This window comes from Schistocerca gregaria, chromosome 2, assembly GCF_023897955.1.
Source record: "Schistocerca gregaria isolate iqSchGreg1 chromosome 2, iqSchGreg1.2, whole genome shotgun sequence".
In the NCBI taxonomy this organism is placed as follows: Eukaryota; Metazoa; Arthropoda; class Insecta; order Orthoptera; family Acrididae; genus Schistocerca; species Schistocerca gregaria.
This window is the reverse complement of record NC_064921.1, coordinates 935,512,382-935,535,212: the sequence shown is the minus strand read 5'-3', so window position 1 is coordinate 935,535,212 and position 22,831 is coordinate 935,512,382. Positions and strand designations below refer to the sequence as shown.

Genomic DNA, 22,831 nt, shown 5'->3' with positions numbered 1-22,831 from the left:
TGTTGGGCAGTTCTTCCGGCGAACCATACACGACTGGAACAGAAAAGGGAGGTAATGACAGTGGCACGTAAAGTGCCCTCCACGACACACCGTTGGGTGTCTTGCGGAGTATAAATGTAGATGTAGATGTACGTGTGTCCATCAGAGACAGTAAATTTGTAAGACTGGATGTCATGAACTATATATATATATATAGACTTTTAAACACTATTAAGGTAAGTACATTGTTTGATCTCTACCAAAATCTTTCATTTGCTTAGTATGCCTATCAGTAGTTAGTGCCTTTAGTAGTTAGAATGTTTTATTTAACTGGCAGTAGTGGCGCTCGCTGTATTCCAGTAGTTCGATAACGAAGATTTTTGTGAGGTAAGTGATTTCTGAAAGGTATAGGTAATTGTTAGTCAGGGCCATTCTTTTGTAGGGATTTTCGAAAGTCAGATTGCACTGTGCTAAAAATATTGTGTGTCAGTTTAGTGTTGATCAGAATACGTAAAGAGAGTAATGTCTGAGTACGTTCAGTTTTGCTCAGCTGTTTGAAAAGCAAATAACATAAGATGTTTGTCAGCACAGTAATTCATTAATTATTATAAGGGGACGTTAACAACACTTCCTTCCCGAAAATATAAATTAAATGAAGTGTCTGTTGTAGGAGAAGAGTAGTTACTGCCACCCTTCTTGGTGTCAAAGTGATGTGGTAGGTGATAAATTCTTCGGAAAGGTTAAGACGAAAACTATAACGAAACATAGGAAAGGTTACGAGGTGTGTTCTAAATGTTATAGGCACGTGTGTAAGTGCAGAAACTGTCACCCAGTCAAGAGAAGGTTGCAATGTTTGACAGACTAGCACACTAGCTACATTGTATCTGAATATTCGTCCGCTCTGATGAAATGATTGGACGACGGCTGATACGAATCAGTAATTAAATATCCATTCGTAAACAGCGCGGCGTACGAGACGCGTGGAAAATCTGAAGTGGCGGTGAGGTGAGGTCTATTAATCCGCGGAGCGAGAAAGTGTGAAACCGCAGCTGCGGCGCGACGCGGCGCTGGGGCAAAATAAAACGGCGGCGGCAGCAGCAGCAGCAGCAGCAGGGACTGGCGACTGCGGCCGGCTAGATTGGATTTCTTGGGAGTAACGGTGCCTCATATTGGCTCGTGACCGGCCGGGGCTTCCTCCTGCCAGAGCCGACCAACCCTCGGCGCGCTGGAGGGCTGCCAAGCCGTTAGCTGCGAGCCTGCACCGGTTATTTTAAACTCCGAGGGATGGCTCTGGAGAGGAGGGCTTCGAACCCCGCGCCGCCCCTCTCCCGCTTCCAGACCCTCATCCCCCCCCATCCCAACCCTCCCCCTCCCCTCCACCCCACCCCCTCCACAACCACGAAGCCTCTTCTGCTACACCGCTACGCACCCTCAACGGCAGCCGGGCTCACCCCACGTCCGTCGCCGTTCGCTTGTACCTGCATTTTCCCGGCTAAGGATGCTCGACGTGTCCTCTTTGCCGCCCAAGTGCCTTTTTCGCTAAAAGGTTCCCCTAGCGCGCTCGATATTTTTTCACCTTCTCCCCCCTCTCTCTCTTTTTGTCTACTTCCTTTTTCGTGCTGCTACTCAGGCTAGGAAACTCAACGGGCCCCGCGTCAGCTCACGGGTATTTGGATTCACAGATCGATTGTCGTGATCGCGGCGTGCCCGAGCTCTGAAGAACGCTGCGGAGTGGTCCAGTTCCTGGAGGAGTTGTCTCTCGGACCAGAGAGCAGCCGGATGTCGTTCCCAGACCGACGATGAAACGTGGCCCTTCAGAAGACGCTTGAGAGTCGCTGAGAGTCTCGCGCAGGCCCAGACGTCGCCCTTAGGACATTCTATGATTTCCGCATGATAGCGTAATGTGTTGTGCTCCCAGCTTTTAGGAGAGTCTCCGTCTCATCCTGAACAGCCGATGGGAACTTAAGTCTTTGATAAATTCTCTTTCTCAGCGGGTTATGAGAGATGCTGTCTTTAATGCATGACTATTTTCCAAAAGTAATTTTACACTTTAAATTGTGGCCACTAAATTACTAATCCGGCTTTGGACAGACAGACGGCTCCGAGCACTATGGGACTTAACACCTGAGGTTATCAGTCCCATAGAACTTAGAACTACTTAAACCTACCTAACCTAACGACATCACACACATCCATGCCCAAGGTAGGATTCGAACCTGCGGCCGCAGAAGTCCCGCAGTTCCGGACTGAAGCACGTAGAACCGCTCGACCACCGCGGCGGGCCCGGCTTTGGACGTGACAACTCTGTCTTTAAATACTTTTTTTTGCAAGAAGTATATCGTATATCATATTGTGGGAGGCATCATCAGAAAGTAAGTGTACTGTAACCATAAGGCGCTGTGGCTTTTTGTATTTTGAAGGCTGGCAACACTGTGGCAGAGGTGGATCTCTTTAGAACAGCGAGCATCGCAGAAACAAGGTAGTACACAAGTTCACATTGTAATGTCCAGTTGCTTGCAAGCTGTCGGTAAGAAATACCGCCAAGAAGTGCGCGCCACGTGCTGTGATTAGCTTCTTACTCGCGGATGGAGTAAAACTTACCGACATTTTTCCTCGAATCGGAACAGTTTACGACGAAGATTTTATGAACAGAACGAGCGCATTTAAGTAGTGTAGAGAGCTTAGGGAAGCGAGAAAAAATGCCCAAGGCGAATAGAGGACTGGAAGACCTCGCATTTTGACTAGCAAGTTGGTGCAAAAAATCGAGGAAATGGTCTTGAAGACCGGCGATTGACACTGGACGAAATTTCTGCGATGTTACCACAACGCTCCAGAACTTCCTCATACGAGGCACTCACAGAAACTCTGGGATAGTGGAAATTGTGCGGAAGATGGCTACCAAATAAGCTGACAGAGCAGCACAAAAAGATAGGGCCAGTGCCCTCATTAAAAGCCTGAGACAAAACGTCAGTGGCCACAGTGGCGTCACACCAATTTCCATCTGCCGAAAAGTTCAAAAATCAATATTTCGGGCAAAAACACAAGGCCTCATTGTTTTGAGACCGAAAACGCACATCATTCCTGTCTCATGGCTCTGAGCACTATGGGATTTAACATCTATGGTCATCAGTCCCCTAGAACTTAGAACTACTTAAACCTAACTAACCTAAGGACATCACACATCACCCAGTCATCACGAGGCAGAGAAAATCCATGACCCCTACGGGAATCGAAACCGGGCGCGGGAAGCGAGAACGCTACCGCACGATCACGAGCTGCGGACCTGTCTCATGGGGAGATGATCAGTGCACGACGATATTGTGAAACCTTTTAGAAACTCAAAAGAAGAATTAAAAACAAAAGGTGGGATGCTGACCATAGGAGTGTGCCTGTTGCACGACAAAGCCCGTCCTCGTGCAGTCTTAGCCACCAAGGTGTTCTTGGACTCATTTGTTTGGGATGTTCTAACCACTTCCGTATTCCCGCCGACTTGGCGTCTAGGGTTGTCATCTTTTTAACTCCCTCTAGGCACACATGAGTGGAATTAAATTCTCAACTGACGAGCGGGTGCAGAAAGAGATTCTGAAACGGGGGAGGGGAATGACGGAAGAGTTCTTCGAGAAGGGTCTAAAGATGCTTATCTGACGGCTCCCCACACGCATTGAACGGGATGGCGATTATGTGCAAGAATAGTCAACAAGTGTCTCACATTATTCTGTAATTTTTATTCAAATACTTTTTTTCTATGAAATATAAAAATCTAGTACACTTATTTTGTGAACATACTTCGTATGTTCTGCAGAAACCTAGGAAAAGATGCCGTCACTTATATCCTTCTCATTTGCTGTTTCACGCCGCTCTTTATGTACAGAGCAGGAACGTACGCAGCATATCAGTTAGGGGAGGAGGGATGCGGGGTGTGCGTATATGTGGGGTGGGGAGAGACACGGCAACTCATTAGTTCCACGGTGAATGGTGAAACATTTTCGCAACTTTTCTTGGTACATTTGGCACTAGTAAATTTTCAATAGATGTTCTTTCTTTCTTCAAACTCTGCACTGGTAGATCAGTACGTGTAGAGGCTCACGGCGGGAATGCAATGTGGGACGTTCATTTTTTCTGAAGGGGGGGGGGGCGGGGGAGGGGGGAGGGCCCGCAGATACCCTCCCCTATCCCTCGCTGGATACGCCCTCTGGGGGCGAGCGAATTGATGCAGTCTCCTTTACTAAATGGCTATCTATCGGCTTCCAGGAGCAACGAAAACTTTATTTTCAATATTTCATGTAACTATTAATTGAATTTAAAAATTTAAAATTCTGTCTTCAGCTACTCATTAAGAGATATAGTCTTATGTTAAATGTTTAACACAACATGTCAAATTAGAAACTCTGTATATGCCTCGAGGCAAATAACTCACAGAGCACCGAGTATCCAGACAATAATGAAATTTTCACTCTGCAGTGAAGTGTGCGCTGATGTGAATCTTCCTGGCAGATTGAAACTCAGACTCGAACTCGGGACACGAGTTCGAGTCTCGATCCGGCACACAGTTTTAATCCTCCAGGAAGTTTCATGTCCAGACAATATTCATCCAGTATTTGAAAATTAGAACACTTTGAAATGTACAACAAACGTACTTGTAAAACAGTCACGTCTGAGGCTGTTTATATATAGGAGTTCGATTCTTTGTGTCGGGGGTAGGAGGAGGGCCTACCCAGTGGTTAAAGAAAGCCCGTAGTACCTGGTGGTTGAGGATAGATCACACCGTATTTGGGAAGCATACCTGGCGTTCAAACTGTTTATCGGGCGCGTAATGTTTCTGCAGAGCCAAAGTGTCTGTCGATGGTTTAAAAGTTTGGGAAAGTATACCAGGAAGACGCTGATTTGTCAACTGTCCGACTCCTGTTCTAGTGATGAGATTCGAATTCTGTTGCGGGCATCCTAATTTAAGTTTTCTATTATTTTCATAAATCTATTCAACCGAAGGCTGGGATGGTTCCTTGGGCTAAGCAAAAATCGATTCCCTGCCCTATTACTTCTCACTGAGTTAGGCACCGTCTCTAATGTTCTCGATATCGACGAGACGTAAACCCAAACCATTTTTCTATTTCTCCACACGCAATTACTCTGAACATCTATCCACATAGTTCTCCTCGACTTACATAGATATTCTTCCTATGCAAACCATTTACTATGCTTTCATACCGGAAAGTGAAAACGAATAATCAAAATCAAGCAACTACATAATCAAAACTAGTAAGCCAATGTTTTTATTTCATTGCGTACTGCTCTGGCCTCTAAACAGCTACTCGCTTGTATGCCAAAAGCTGGTTGGATAGCTGGTCATGTTAAATGCAATGTAAACGTACATGGTATTACATTTGTCTTTCTTGCGTCTAGTCGGTTAGTATTAAAGGCGTCCAAGGATTTGCTTTGTAAATCTACAGCAAAAATGGAGATCAGACCAAATGAAAGTAAAATCAATGTTAAAGATAACATTATTATAAGAAAAAAGGTAAATAGAAACCTGTTCGACACTCACCAATACAATAAATTGTTCCTCTTCGAAAGTTAAAATTTTCAGCAACCTGTAAGAAAAAGAATACAAATAGATATACCAAATGTCACAAACAGGCTGGTCATGCTTAAAAGACAAAACAGATACATTAACCCCTACTAAGAAGCTACGTTTGATTTTGAATCCTTCCTGGAATGAGTTGTTCAGAAGGGCCACTGAACATTTTCTTTTCCAGTTAAAGCACTACCTTGCCAGTGTGTGATACTGAAGAATAATCTACTTCACGCCGTACTAGAAGTATTTTTTTCTGTCATTAAAACAGAATACTTTTATAAGATCGGGAAAAAAAACAGTTATCCAGCTACACTGTAACTCCAGTTAATGAAACGTCACTCGAGGGAAAGATTTGAAACGATGAAGTACGAATACTGTTCATTCAAAATTTGCGCTGGCTTGAGATAAATGTAGTAATAAAAGTAAAGAATATTTTCGTTTCTTTGTTGCAGATCACAGCTCGCCTCACCTGTTGCAGAGTGGAATCACAGGCCATCAAATATTTTCCAGTTCTTCTTCCTGATTACCAAAGAAGGGAACACTCTTCCCGGCGGCCTCCCTATTTGGGCATTTCTAAAGTGGTGCGCAGAGGAAACTGTACTAAATGTATGAGGATCCATAAATTCGACTTCTGAAGAGGAACTGATTATGCCTACAGAATAATGATTTATCTCAACGTGAATATCGATATTATCACTTGCAAGTGCAGCCTACGTATAGCATATTTTCCCTCGCCACCGCTGCTGTAACTCTGCAGAATTCGATAGTGATTCATTGAAAAAGTGCTTCAATAATAAAAAATATGTGTTAGAAAAATGTCTAACAAGAGCATGCCATCTTCCAATAATCATCATATCAAGAACACATGGCCTATTTTTTAGAACTCTAGAGTTACATGTAGTTTTTAAATTGCCATTGCTTCCTCAAATAGTTCGTGGAACGCTGTTCATGAGGCAGGTCGCGAGTTGTCATCAGAAGTACTTCTCAAAAGGCAAAGAACTTTTGTTCCCCGCTGGAATCCAACAGGTAACCACTAAGAGATGATTCATTCGATATTCAATTTCTACCTGCGGTGTCCTTGCAATTTCTTAATATAGAGCGAAGAATTATTAACAGTCTTCAAGTAACAATTGTCTGTGGTCAATAATTTTTTTTTTCATGTACTAAAGCCAATGACAACCTACAGTTTGTTCACAATAAGGAGGATGACTCTAAATTAAGCGTTAATATATATGTGTATTTTCCATCGGACAGAAATATGAGAAACAGCTAATGAACTCTAGGCAGTTTTGATAAGCACAGGCTAGTATTTGCAGTTAAGTGGCAGAAACAACGTGAATGTTACGACAAGCTCGTGGTGAGGGTGGTCGTTGTAGAAGAGGTAGCTGTATGAAAAGCGGATGCCAGGCTGATATTCATTTAGAGATTCCGAAGGAAATGCACTTAAGCCACGAAAGAAGTAACTTAAGAAAGACTAGTTGGACCTATTACTGAGTACTACTCGTCGATCTGGGCCCCTAACCAGGCTGGATTACTGAAACAGATTCAGAATAAGGAGCCCGTTTCGTGACAGTTCCGTTTATTAAGTACGAGAACGTTACGGTGGTGCTCAACAAACTACAGCGACCGTCACACAAAAGAGGGATGGTGCATCACGGAAATTTCTACTGCAGCAATTCCGCGAGCGCGTGTTCAAAGAATATTACTTCCTGCCATGGTGAAGTGATTGTGACGACAAAATCGAAGGCGCTGGAGATTATTCGGTTGTCTACCGACGATCTTTATTCTCACCCACCAGTCGCGAATGCAACAACAAAAGGGAGTCGTAGAAGTACCCTACGCCACACACCATAAGGTGACTTGCGGAGAATAGATGTGGATGTAGAGCGAACATGTCGTGTCGTCGTCTTCCGCTGAAGACTGGCTTGATGCAGCAATTCACTCTAATATAATATATCCAAGTCCAAGCCCAAATATTGCAACCTAAATTCCCTTTTTTATGCATACTGTAGCCAAGTTTTGGCCTGTCTTTCCAGAATTACCCAAACCTTCTCAATCGCTTGCTTCCATTATCAAGTTAACTACTTCTAGATGCCTCAAATAGTGTCCTACCAACAGAGTTTTTGTTTTAGTCAAGTTGTGGTATAAATTTCTTTTTCTCCCCATTTCAGTTCAATACCTCTTCATTAGTTATCCGATCTACTCATCTAATCTTCAGTATTTATCGTCGCATCACATTTCAAAAAGTTATTTTCTTGTTGCCTGCAATGTCCGCCGTCCACTTTTCACTTATATATGAGGCTACGCTTCAGAAAAGTACCTTCAGAAAAGACTTCCTATACTTCGATTAAGATTAGTTTGTGATTGACAGATTGCAGTCGGAGGGGACAATGTTGCAGGCACACACTCGGCCACACTCCACAATGCCCTGCACGTATCTATAAAACAGGCAACATGACGAACATGAACCGCTCGAGAAAGAACGACGATTGGATGCCGGCTGGCCAGTACCACTCGACTCGCTTAAATGTCAATCACGAAGTAATTGTAATCGGAGTCTAATACATTTGTGTTAGATATCAACATACTTCTCATTCTCAGATAAGCTTTTCTTGCTGATGCTAGTCAATCCCAAATAGCAAAACTCCATTGCCTCATTTATTCCGCCTACGTTGTATTATCCTCGATTTACTTCTGTTGATTTTTTAAAAATGTCTCTTGAAGAGAAAATAGGTTCCGTTTAACTGGTTCGTTTATTCGAAGTCTTCTGTCGTCTGCGACAGAAACATGTCTTAGGCAAACTTTGAAGTTTTTATTTCTTCCCCCTGCTTTTCCAAATGTATCTCTATCTTTCTTTACAATCTGCTGCACGTACACGATGAATAACATTGGGGATAGGCTGCAACCTTGTCTTACTCCCTTCTTAACCACTGCTTTCCTTTCACGTCATGTTCGGTTTCTCCACAAGATGTAGGAAACATTTCGCTCCCTGTATTTCACCGTTAACAAAAAAGATATGGGGTAAGGATCAGCACATCTACAATGGTTCAAATGGCTCTGAGCACTATTGGACTTAACATCTATGGTCATCAGTCTCCTAGAACTTAGAACTACTTAAACCTAACTAACCTAAGGACAACACACAACACCCAGTCATCACGAGGCAGAGAAAATCCCTGACCCCGCCGGGAATCGAACCCGGGAACCCGGACGTGGGAAGCGAGAACGCTACCACACGACCACTAGCTGCGGACACGGAATTAGGTCTGGGGACCTGGGAGGCCAAGCATGACGAAAGCGGCGGCTGAGCACACGATCATTACCAAACGACGCGCGCAAGAGATCTTTCACGCGCCATCTGTCGGACATTTTGTGAACTTTGTTTTTTTCGGTTGTAATAAAACCCCATGTCATTCCAAGCATGTGTGTCAATTTTTACCTCTCTATGTACATTATTTCGTGGTTTACTAAGTTTCCGAATTTATACTGACTTTTTGATTACCCTGTACATCGCTGCTGCAAATTCCAGCCAACTGGTGAAAATGTTTTCCTTATGGCTACAAATTGTGTGAGTGTTAGTTTACCTTCTCTACCTCGTAACGCGTTGTGCACGGATATTTGGTACCGTAGAGCTGATGCAGAATGGAAACGCCCCCTCGCGCCTGAACTACTGCGTCAGTCTCGTCGCATCCATAGCGCCGACAATGTTGTCGCCGCGGCCGTTGTGAGGAGATGAGGGCAGTGGGCGTGCAGACGTGCAGCGGACAGCGACTGCGGCGGCCACAATGCGGGGGCGGCGCGCCGGGTATTTGCATGGCGGCGCCGCCCCCGCCGCCCCCCGCAGCCCCGGCCAGCCGCAGTAATTACGGCGGCCGCAGAGCGCGCATGCTGCCAATTACAGCCCACCGGGCGCCTGCCAGCGCCACGCCGGACACGTGTCCCTGCCGTACGCGTCGCCCGCAACGCTCTCTGCTCCACTATATAGCGACGAGTGCCGGGAGGGCGGGAGCCGCCGCCAACTCTTTACCTCGCAAACGCCACCCGCCGAAGAGCCGGGTGCGACGCTCCTCTCGCTCAGCGCTCGCTTGTCGCGGGAGTGAGTTTGCGAGTAACACACCGTTTATGGGAATTCGGGTCGATCTATTGTGCAAAGAAGTACACTCATGTTTAGAAAAAACAGAACACTTTGTGCGAGTGGTTATGGAACATTCATATTCACAGAATAGGTTCTGCAGAAATGATTAGCATTTCAGTCATCTCGGTTCAGCTTCCTGTTGCCTAGTAGGCACAGGGTCCGCCACGGGCCCTGATAGCTGTTCCATGTGCGATGTCATCGGCGCGTTTAAGGCGCGGATGGTATCGTATTATACAGCCGTTCATGCTGCATTCACCTGCTTCCAATGTTTATATGTGTTGGTTGGCATTGGGTCACAGTACTGCACTCTTCGTTTCACCATATACTACACAGTTTCGGTTGGTGAAAAGTCTGGTGACCTGTCGAGTCAGGGAAAAAGGGTCACAGCCTATTGTAATGTCTCTTGCAGCGGTCTCTCCGCGATATTTTCAGAAATTTTATAAATTATATAACTCAGTACATATCTCGAAATATCTCTTCTTATCTTACCGATTCCTAAACTTTAATATACGATGATTATCAGTGCAAAATAGTTTCAAGCCCTATTATTCCTTGGAGCGTCCATTTACTCCATGAAATAGCTTCTCTGCTATCTATGTTTTCTCTTATGAAAAGAATGAAGGGATCCTGCCGATTTGCCGTGAAAGAAAGAAGATGTATATGTACGTATTGTTTAGGTAGTCGCCATCTTGATGAGATTCTGTATGAGAAGGAATTTAATACATGAACTAAAATAAAGTGTGTCCGCGTATTATTTAACTGATTATTATTGACAGTGTCTGCTTACTAAGTTGTGTTGCACGGGATCAGTGGGGAACGTCTGATTTACACTGGACGAACCTGCCGTTTTGTATGCTCAAGATATCCAGCTTATTACTTTCAATAAATAGGCTAACATGGTCTTACCAGCAGATCTCCAGTCTTCCCCATGTGATCACCGAAAGTTAATTATTACAAATGTTTTCAGGAGATCGACTGACAATTTTCGTCGCACCGAGACTTCGAAATTGCTTCATTGCCTTATGGAATTTAAGTTAAGCTCAATTTAATCAGGATAGACTAGTATTGAACTGTTTGAATGTGATAATCCTGCTTTGTGAATGAAAATTCCCTTAATATATGCATCTTCTTTACTATCCTGATCAGTGCAGCTAAATCAGGCCGGTGTGAGACTTTTTTAAATTTTAGATCCCACACAAAAATATTAAATTTGTCGACCGTACAGGACTCGAACCTGCAATCTTCGGATATTAAAGTTTAGGGATCGGTAAGATAAGAAGAGATATTTCGAGATATTTACTGAGTTATATAATTTATAAAATTTCTGAAAATATCGCGGAGAGACCGCTGCAAGAGACATTACACTATGACACCAAGAAAGCACGCTTTTGTGCAGCAACATGTGGTCATGCATTGTCTTGCTGAAGGGTGGCGTCTGGGGTGTTGTTTACAAAGCGTACCGCTACGGGTCGCAGGATGGCAGAGTAGATAGCGTCGGACGTTCCATGCGTATTTTCGCGGATGATGCTGTAGTATACAGAGAAGCTGCAGCATTAGAAAATTGCATCGAAATTCAGGAAGATCTGCAGCGGATAGGCACATGGTGCAGAGAGTGGCAACTGACCCTTAACATAGACAAATGTAGTGTATTGCGAATACATAGAAAGAAGGATCCTTTTTTGTATGATTTTATGCTAGCGGAACAAACACTGATAGCAGTTACTTCTGTAAAATATCTGGGAGTATGCGTACGGAACGATTTGAAGTGCAATGATCATATAAAATTAAATGTTGGTAAAGCGGGCGACAGGTTGAGATTCATTGGGAGAGTTCTTAGAAAATGTAGTCCATCAACAAAGGAGGTGGCTCACAAAACACTCGTTCGACCTGTACTTGAGTATTGCTCATCAGTGTGGGATCCGTACCTGGTCGGGTTGAAGGAGGAGATAGACAAGATCCAAAGAAGGGCGGCGCGTTTCGTCACAGGGTTATTTGGTAAGCGTGATAGCGTTACGGAGAGGTTTAGCAAACTCAAGTGGAAGACTCTGGATGAGGTATCGAATATATTGCTTCCCCCTACTTATACCTGCCGAGTAGATCACGAATGTAAAATTAGAGATATTCGAGCGAGAAACGGAGGCTTTCCGGCAGTCGTTCTTCCCGCGAACCATACGCGACTGGAACAGGAAAGGGAGGTAATGACAGTGGCACGTAAAGTGCCCTCCGCTACACACCGTTGGGAGGCTTGCGGAGTATAAATGTGGATGCAGATGTCATTCGCGTAGGTCACTATGGTCACAGTGGGCGGACACGCACCAACTGTGATTTGTGGTTGTACCCAGTAGCACCCCACACAATAAGGCCTGAAGTGGCGCTGTACATCTTGTACGAATGCAGTCACTGTGATGCTGCTCCACCTGCCTTCGGCGAACCAAAAAGCGGAAATCGTTCTCAAACGAATGGAGCCTGGAGTCGTCCGCACACAATTGCGGTCTAGCATGTTTCTGCACATTCGTCAAAAGCAGGCGGAAAAGTGGACGACGTCCACGTAACACATGCTTTAATAAACAACGATGGACTGTCACCCCTGATAGTGTGCGATGTGTCGCACTTTACCACTGTTGCGCCAGAGCCGAGGAGGACGCAGATCTGTCCTGCATTGCCATTCGGATGAGGTGTCGATCTTCTCGGGGAGTGGTCTGGGTGATGCGACCTGACTCATCTCGTCGTGCTGTACGGCATTCTGTGAACCATTCTGCACACACACCAGTTTCACTGACGGAACACTTCGTCCCACACCGGCAGCAATCTCGGGACGCACAATGTTCTCTCATGCCAATAATGCACACACTGATTTGACGCAGTTCGCGCATACATATGCTAGGCATACTGCAAGTCTGCTCAGGTCACAGTGATCCATTCATTACCTTCAATTTATAAGCGACAACGAGAGCTGCAGGCACAATTTACCGGCAGGTGATGTTGCGCTGCGGTACCGATGTTGACCTTGAACCCGTTGGCTGCCATGGTTTAAATGCTGATCATTACCGCAGAACGTACCAATATACGTGTACCGTGAGTATTAACGTCCTGTTTGTAGTTTTTCAAGGTGTTCTGTCTTTTCTGAAGATGACTATATTATGAACCGGTGGCTTTTGATGTTTATATGCAACCTGTCACTTTTTGTGTTTGTTATGATTTATTGTACTATAAGATAGTATTCGAGCTGCTGCAGGCTCATGATCACATGGATTTGTTAAAGGAAGGCCGGCCGCGGTGGTCTAGCGGTTCTAGGCTTTCAGTCCGGAACCGCGCGACTGCTACGGTCGCTGGTTCGAACCCTGCCCCGGGTATGGATGTGTGTGATGTCCTTAGGTTAGTTAGGTTTAAGTAGTTCTAAGTTCTAGGGGACTGATGACCACAGATGTTGAGTCCCATAGTTCTCAGAGCCATTTGAACGATTTTTTTTGTTAACGGAATTTAATGCTGTGGACCACTGTGTCTGCTGCAGCTAGCAGGCCGTTGTGGCCGAGCGGTTCTAGGTGCTTCAGTCTGGAACCGCGCTGCTGCTGCTGCCGTAGGTTCGAATCCTGCCTCGGGCATGGATGTGTGTGATGTCCTTAGGTTAGTTAGGTTTAAGTAGTTCTACGTTCTAGGGGACTGATGACCTCAGATGATAAGTCCCATAATGCTTAGAGCCTTGTGGTGCAGCTAGACGCTAGCTAGCGTCTGCAGCTTACACACACACACACACACACACACACACACACACACACACAGTAAACAGAGTTTGTTGCCAGTTGCTTCTCACTCGCTATAGCCGATTAACTTCAGGAGCCGAATGTAGGAATTCTAAATTGTTAATCTCCTTTTCTCGCTAAAAGCAAACTCCCTGATAGTGCTGCTACCAGCCAGGGCTTTTCGCAAGCTTATCTCTACATACACATATACATACATACTGCACAAGCCACCTATGCACTTTACGCGATATGTACGTTGGCGGCAATAGAATCGTTCTGCTGTCAGCCCTAAATGCCGGTTCTCTTAATTTTCTTAATAGTGCTCCTCGTAAAGAACGCCGCCTTTCCTCCAGTGATTCCCACTTGAGTTCCCGATGCATCTTCGTAATATTTACGTGATGTTCGAACCCACCGGTAAGAAATCTAGCAGCCCTTCTCTGAATTGTTTCGGTATCTTTCTTTAGTTCGACCTGGTGCCGATCTCAAACAGTAACAGTACTCGACAATGGATCGCACTAGTGTTTCACATGCTGTCTCCTTCACAGATGAACCTTATTTTCCTAAAATTCTCCCAATATCCCTAAGTCGACCATTCGCCTTCCCTATTACAGCTCATTCCATTTCATATTGCTACTTTATGCCCAAATATTTAATCGACGTGAATGTGTCAAGCAGTACACTACCAATACGGAATGCGAACATTATGGGTTTGGTTTTCCTTCTCATCTGCATTATCTTATCTTTTTCTACATTTTCTACATTTAGAGATAGTAAGTAAATCTGTGAGGACGGGGCGTGAGTCGTGCTTGGGTAGCTCAGTCGGTAGAGCACTTGCCCGCGAAAGGCAAAGGTCCCGAGTTCGAGTCTTGGTCAGGCACACAGTTTTAATCTACCAGGAAGTTTCATATCAGCGCACACTCCGCTACAGAGTGAAAATCTCATTCTGGTAACAGTAAGGTGTTTGATGAAAATGCATGTTGTATTGGTGTTTTCTTCAGTGGCAGTGAACCTATGGCGACTGATATAGTACAATGAGAAGTGAAATACGTATTACATGTGATGAAAAATATTGCTCTACTGACACCAACAGGAAACTTTGTCTAAGTCGTCTTGTACCCTCCTGCAGTCACCTAACGACGACCTCATCCCACACACCACAGCATCATCAACCAACAGACGCAGACTGCTGTGTACCCTGTCTGCCGGATCATTCATGTATACAGAAAATGACAGCGGTCCTGTAACCCTTCCCTGGGGTACTCCCTACGATGCCCTTGTCTGTGATGAACACTCTCGTCGAGGACCAGCATACTGGGTTCTACTACTTAACAAGTATTCGATCCACTCACGTACTTTGGAACCTATTTCGTACGCTTTTACCTTGGTACAGAGACGGCAATGTGGCACCGTGTGAAATACATTACGGAAATGTAAGAGTGCGGAATCCTCGTTTTGCCCTCCATCAAAATGGTTCAAATGGCTCTGATCACCATGGGACTTAACATCTGAGGTCATCAGTCCCCTACTTAAACCTAACTAACCTAAGGACATCACACACATCCATGCCCGAGGGAGGATTCGAACTTGCGACCGTAGTAGCCGCGCGGTTCTGGACTGAATTGCCTAGAACCGCTCGGCCACCGCTGCCGGCTGTCCTCCATCCATGGTTCGAAGGACCTCATGTGAGAAAAGTGCAAACTGAGTTTGGCATGAGCAGTGCATGCTAAAACCTTGCTGGTTTGTGGTCAGAAACGTTTCCCTCTGAAAGGAACGTATTGGATTCGAACTGAAAAAGTGTTGAAGGATTCTGCAGAAAACGTATGTTAAACATATTGGTCTGTGATTTTTCTGGGCCGTTCTTTTTACCTTTCTTATGTACAGGAGCCACCAGCGCTTTTGTCCATTCACTTGAAAGTTTGCGCTCGAAGAGCAATTCTTGATAAATGCTGGGCGAGAAACTCGCGATAAATGCAAGCTATCTTTGTAAAATCGAACTGGCTACCATCTGGACCTGGCGACTTATTTGCTTTCAACTAACTCTCTTAGTTGTTTCTCTACACCAGAGATGCTTACTACAATATCCTCCATACTGGAATCGCTGCGAGGGTCAGACGACGGCATGTTTGTCCGACTGTCCTGCGTGAACGACTTGTTAAATGCGAAATTTAAAACTTCGGCTTTACTTTTGCTGTCTTGTTGTGTCACACAAGACTGCTCAACGAGTGACTGGAGACAAGCCTTACGCTGCTGAACGTAAACGTTGAGCGTGCCGAGTTCAACGTGCTGCTGAACGCTCAGTAATGATGCGACTTGTGCATACGGTACGTGGGCACCAACGTGGTATACGCGGTCGGTCACAACGCACTTCAGTGGCACTTGCGGAATGTTTCTAGTTTGTAAATCACACTGTTTACTATACGGGCACGCGTAAAATTCCCATGTTAGCTCTACTAAAACGCAAATTTCCTCCATTGTCCATGCACCTAATAAAAACGCAAATGAGAGGAAAAGAATTCCAATGTTTCAGAACGCGAACCACCGTCCAAGAACGTAAATTTTTGTCTGTATCAGTGACGCTACTCACTATGCTAAACCAACAACGCGCTACTGATAATAAATCATTCTATGTTAGAGCTTGCTGAAAACTTTAATCGTAGATAGGTTACTGATTGAAATTTAATTATAAAAAATTTTACAAGAACAATGGCTTTTGGCTGGATCTTCAGTGTATCGCTGCCTTCAAATGGCATACTCTCATACTATGCAAGTTACTATAATTCTTTTGGCACGAATATGATGTTTCTCATTATTTTATTGGAACGAATCACACACTTAACAACGGGTTTTCCAGTGATTCTCAATGTGCTGGTGCTCAGAAACGGCATGTATATACGTATAGGCTTGAAATGAATTCCAATATGGTGCCTCACAACTCTGTGCTGAAGGGAGATGACGTGTGTGTGACGTAGGTGGCGTTGTGCCATCTCATTGGTCAACGCTCAGACGCACGCTCAGAATATCTGACATGCTAGATATTGCTCCCTACGTTCGGAAAGACTCCCGAAGGTGCTATTCCAGCCGAGGGGACGGTTCTGTAGTGCAGTCACTGGTACTTTTCCTCCGAACACTCTTCTCAACAAGCAGCTGGTTGCAAATAGTGGATATTCCGACTTTCCATCATTGTAAATGGTGGGAACGGGGCCGAGTGGTGATTTGTAATTATACACTCCTGGAAATTGAAATAAGAACACCGTGAATTCATTGTCCCAGGAAGGGGAAACTTTATTGACACATTCCTGGGGTCAGATACATCACATGATCACACTGACAGAACCACAGGCACATAGACACAGGCAACAGAGCATGCACAATGTCGGCACTAGTACAGTGTATATCCACCTTTCGCAGCAATGCAGGCTGCTATTCTGCCATGGAGACGATCGTAGAGATGCTGCATGTAGTCCTGTGGAACGGCTTGCCATGCCATTTCCACCTGGCGCCTCAGTTGGACCAGCGTTCGTGCTGGACGTGCAGACCGCGTGAGACGACGCTTCATCCAGTCCCAAACATGCTCAATGGGGGACAGATCCGGAGATCTTGCTGGCCAGGGTAGTTGACTTACACCTTCTAGAGCACGTTGGGTGGCACGGGATACATGCGGACGTGCATTGTCCTGTTGGAACAGCAAGTTCCCTTGCCGGTCTAGGAATGGTAGAACGATGGGTTCGATGACGGTTTGGATGTACCGCGCACTATTCAGTGTCCCCTCGACGATCACCAGAGGTGTACGGCCAGTGTAGGAGATCGCTCCCCAAACCATGATGCCGGGTGTTGGCGCTGTGTGCCGCGATCGTATGCATTCCTGATTGTGGCGCTCACCTGCACGGCGCCAAACACGCATACGACCATCATTGGCACCAAGGCAGAAGCGACTCTCATCGCTGAAGACGACACGTCTCCATTCGTCCCTCCATTCACGCCTGTCGCGACACCACTGGAGGCGGGCTGCACGATGTTGGGGCGTGAGCGGAAGACGGCCTAACGGTGTGCGGGACCGTAGCCCAGCTTCATGGAGACGGTTGCGAATGGTCCTCGCCGATACCCCAGGAGCAACAGTGTCCCTAATTTGCTGGGAAGTGGCGGTGCGGTCCCCTACGGCACTGCGGAGGATCCTACGGTCTTGGCGTGCATCCGTGCGTCGCTGCGGTCCGGTCCCAGGTGGACGGGCACGTGCACCTTCCGCCGACCACTGGCGACAACATCGATGTACTGTGGAGACCTCACGCCCCACATGTTGAGCAATTCGGCCGTACGTCCACCAGGCCTCCCGCATGCCCACTATACGCCCTCGCTCAAAGTCCGTCAACTGCACATACGGTTCACGTCTACGCTGTCGCGGCATGCTACCAGTGTTAAAACTGCGACGGAGCTCCGTATGCCACGGCAAACTGGCTGACACTGACGGCGGCGGTGCACAAATGCTGCGCAGCTAGCGCCATTCGACGGCCAACACCGCGGTTCCTGGTGTGTCCGCTGTGCCGTGCGTGTGATCATTGCTTGTACAGCCCTCTCGCAGTGTCCGGAGCAAGTATGGTGGGTCTGACACACCGGTGTCAATGTGTTCTTTTTTCCATTTGCAAGAGTGTATGTAAAGTACCAACCGGACTCTGGTTCGCACGTGCCCCATTAACTATTCACGGTCAGTGCATTTGGGCAGTGTAGCGCTATGAATGAAATTCAGAGAACAACGTTAAGTAACTAAATATAATCACTTTCATAAAACTTAAGCGATGTAAGCAGCTGACGGCAGGAAATTTGTCTGGAGCCATGAATACTTTCCGTTCCATATTGAAGCAACATTTGGAGTGACCTCTCATCGCAACGAAGGGAGCATATAGTGATGTAAGTAATGCATTTACAGCCAATGTAAATATTGCATGCGAATCATGGGTGTACGTGTGTGTATTTCTAAGTGATTCAAAATGTGCTGGAGGCTGGCTGAGGTGGCACAAATAAAAGAAAAAAAATAAGGAAAAGCACGCATGATGTAAATGTTAATCTCGTGTATCGGCACTCCTCTTGTACAGGTTAGCACACGCTATGATACATTGTTGGGACTCATTGCCTCAGCTCTTTGCCTTCGACTCTTCATGGCGGACTTTTCCGTCGTGCAACATTAAGAATGGTGTCTACATCCAGGCTAGATTCAAGGAATGCACGAAGCTAAAAGTTGAGTCATCTGCAGCACTACTGAAGGAGCGTACTGTATGAAAACGAAGCAATGTTGTTGAAGTAGTTTTTAGAAAAACGTTTTGTTGCAGCATAAAAAATAAAACACCGCAATTCTAGATTCGCATGTTTTTTTCTCTATGCAACTGTTATGAATTGCTCGGAACTAGCGATTAAAAATATTTTATTATTTCAAATTGTAAGTCTAACATCACAGCTTGATGATTAGCTGGTTAACTTTTAGTTAGTGGCCATATTTATTACAATACTTTAGGCTGAGTAGTTCACTGACCGTTGTTCGAAGAATTTTTAGTGAATTAAGAGAGCGAATTGCGATTGCTAATCTGCGGGAAGCAGAAATTGACAGTCATATTCCGAAATCCGTATCTCCTGAGCATTGAGAGATGAATGCTGGGTTAAAATGCATAGAAAAAAAGGAACAGTGGGGACACTATTGCACAGTACTCCTGTTTCCAGCCACACCGTCTATCACTTGGTCACCACACCACGTGCAAATCAGATCCCGCTTGATGCGTTTTCCAGGCACTGCTTCTCAAGTTATGGCGGTTGTTCGCTAGGAGGCAGCAGTATCGTTATCACAACTGAACTTTAATTCATTATAATTCAGACAATTTGCACGAAAAGTAAATTACACACAAAAATCTTCTGCGTGATTCAGTATAGCTATTTACTGTATCGCCTCTCCCTCAGTTTACATGCAGCTTATCTATTAGTCATAACCGGATCAAAATTCCTGCAGCAGTTCCTGAGATTGGACTGCGTGTACCAAAGGATGTGAGCAAGCGACTTCAACTGAAGTGGAGAGAGAGAGAGAGAAAGAGAGAGAGAGAGAGAGAGAGAGAGAGAGAGAGAGAGAGAGAGAGAGAGAGAGAAACGGTTAGACTTCCATTATAAGTATGGTTTTTAATTTCTTTATTGCGTAATGGAATTCGGGACTATTTCAGAGCACCTGTTCACGTAGCTAAATTTTCCAAAACTTTACATTACAGCAGCACGTATAGCACATAATTGCGGAACTCATATATTATGCATTACATGTTGTGAAACTTCTACCATTCATAAGATCAGCGGTCTAAGGCGCTGCAGTCATGGACTGTGCTGCTGGTCCCGGCGGAGGTTCGAGTCCTCCTTCGGGCATTGGTGTGTGTGTTTGTCGTTAGGATAGTTTAGGTAAGTAGTATGTAAGCTTAGGGACTGATGACCTTAGCAGTTAAGTCCCATAAGATTTCACACACAATTGAACATTTTGAACATAAGATCAAATAAAATTTCTTGAATTTAGTCAGATTATGCATGAAATTAGATTTGTTCATTGCCGTAGACGAAAGGGCATGGGGTTAGCCCACCGCTCTCCCGGCCGTGTTTGATGTTTACGGCTTGGAGCTTTTACCTCTCAATCAGGTACCTCTTCAGCTGGCATTACGAGGCTGAGTGCACGCCGGTCCAGACCTCCCACTAGGAAAATTCTTGACAGTACCGGGAAACTAACCTGGCCTTGAAGGGCAAACGGTACCGACCGGCCGCCGTGTCTTCCTCAACCCTTAGGCGTCACGGGATGCGCAGAGGCCTGTGGTCTGCATACCGCTCTTCCGGCCGTAGTCAGCTTTCGTGACCGTGATTCTTCTCAATCACGGAGCTCCTCAACTGGCCTCACAAGGGCCGAATGCACCCTGCTTGCCAACAACACCCAGCAGACTCAGACGGTGACCCACCCGAGTGCTAGCCAAGCCCGACAGCGCTTAATTTCGGTAATCAGATGGGTGTTATCACTGCAGTTGGCCTATATTTTCTGTCTTACGTATGTGAAATATCATATTATGTTGACTACCAATTTACATTTGATTTAAGATTGGATTGTATTGTTTGGAGGGAGGAGACCAGACTGCGAGGTTATAGGTCACTTCGGATTAGGGAAGGACGGGGAAGGAATTCGGCCGTGCCTTTCAAAGAAACCATCACGGCATCTGCCTGGAGCGATTTAGGGAAATCACGGAAAACCTAAATAATTGATTTAAGACCTTTTACAGTGGGAGTCTGCATAGCACTCCCTACGAGCATTACCTATTTACGGCGTCAAAAAGGAACACAAGAACAAAAGAAAATGAAGAAATATTTTTATTAATTTGTGAAGTTGTATTACGAGTGGAGGGGCACTGAGATAAGCCCTTGGAACCTTTAATGGCTACATTAAAAATGGCTTGAGCACTAGAACTTAGAACTACTTAAACCTAACTAACCTAAGGACATCACACACATCCATGCCTGAGGCAGGATTCGAACCTGCGACCGTAGCGGTCGCGCGGTTCCAAACTGAAGCGCCTAGAACCGCTCGGCCACAACGTCCGGCAATGGCTACATTAGGAATGAATACTGAGCCCTACGTATTTTAAGTAAGTTGAAAACATGATGGAAGACCTAACGTTCCCACGACAAATCATTGGAAAATGCATCGTGGAAGGAAACCTAATTCTCTATGATATGAAAGCCCATGTGATTTACAGTCAAGTAAATGCAGCTCAAAAGTCCGAAGCTAGCGACAATTTCACCATACTCCAAAGTGAAGTCACTGAATGCACCTGTCCTTAGATCACAACGCAGAGCGTCTATACTGCGAGGAGCATCCACACTGCCAGTCAACACGGTAGCTCGACCAGAAGTCCCTTTAATCTGTGAGAACGAGTCCAGCGTTCTCACTGGCCGAAGTTTGTCGAGGCTAGCTCGTTCCGTCAAGCTATACCGTGCAGTTTTTAAATATCTGATGCACCGCATTAGAACTTAGGTGATAGCGCTAACGTATGACTGTCGTAGCACGCACAAATACTCTTTATGAAATGTGTGTGCGTCAAAGACTAGTTTCAACCCCTAGCAATAAATGTAATGTAAACTTTTTAGGTTGTCGTTTTTTATGTAGGACTGGTTCTGATGGCCCAAATCTTGCAGTGATAAATAAATATTTAGTCAAGTAGCGGAAAACCAATACAAGCTACCCATTCTGCTATATTTCTGACAAATTTCATCATGGCCAATTTGTAACGGCACAAAGAGACGTTCCGTATGTTTTTCGTGGTTCAGTTTTTTGTGGTAACAGCGAACCTATTTGCCCTGCTGCACGACTTTACAGTGGAGACCCTCAAGGATAAGCGGCAGCAATTTCGCGGCAATTTACCGTGGCCGTAGAAGTTATTAACTTTTACTGACAGTCCCTTTTCATATTGGCTTGTGTATTTCGAGCGTCTCGCACCGTTCCGCGAGCCATAACTTACTGCCACGGATCACAATTTTTCGTGATGTTGTTCAACACTATTGTTCTGTTGCTTCCTTTTTGCACCTCTTGCAGGTCATTTATTTCATTTTCTTCTGTTAATGCAGATGTTAGTACCCAGTACGAATAATCCGTAGATTAATATCTCAAACTCAACGTAGTCACTGACAGGATATAAAACCTCCAACTTCTTCGCTTTCCAAGAAGTATTTCGAACACTTCATCTCTATTTTTAATAGTGCACTCTTCTTATTCTCTGTAGTTTTATAACTCTCAGCTAAAAAAGTAGAGGAGAAGCATGAGTTTACGGGAGACCTTATTTAATATTACTATTATCGAACAAATATAGGATGTTGAGAGGAAAAACACAAGTCCATTAACTTCTATGAAAGCTATTTGCTTGATGTAAGGGAGCGCGACACAAGGGGAGCCTAAACGTTAAATTGCTTGATAGAAAGAAATTATGATGTATATGTTACACTTTAGTATTTTATTTATTGGTGACACATTGTTAAAACAACAATGGATCAACGTTTCTCTCCTACGACGTACAACAAGAAGTCCAAGTTACAGACTCTAGACGTCGTCCATATTTGCATGGCAGTTTCGAAATCCACTGGAATGTGAGCTGCAAGATCTTTCACTATCTCTACGGGTTCACTACAGTGTCCTAAAGAAAGTAGGTTGCTCATGTCCAAGAAATGCAGTGGGCTTGTTGGCCATCGGCAAGGTTCCAAAAGGTATAAACGGTAGTATCAAATCCGTATTTCTTCAACTGAACTGAAAGTAATTTTCCATAATCCCTCCAAGTACGTTTCCAGTACCATACTGTAGACAGTTCCAGATTCTACTTTGTGATTTATTTATGTCCTTTAATTTTTAATTAGTACCTC

At 45.1% G+C, this 22,831-nt stretch overlaps 1 protein-coding gene across 1 annotated transcript in view; it reads left to right on the top strand.

The window, feature by feature from the left end:
- LOC126336062 (uncharacterized) overlaps positions 1–22,831 on the top strand; it is a 143,987-nt gene that overhangs the window by 107,686 nt on the left and 13,470 nt on the right. Inside the window, exon 3 of the mRNA XM_049999541.1 lies at positions 6,004–6,157. Within this exon, the coding sequence (XP_049855498.1) occupies positions 6,004–6,157 (154 nt within the window). The remainder of the gene's footprint in view (positions 1–6,003; positions 6,158–22,831) is intronic.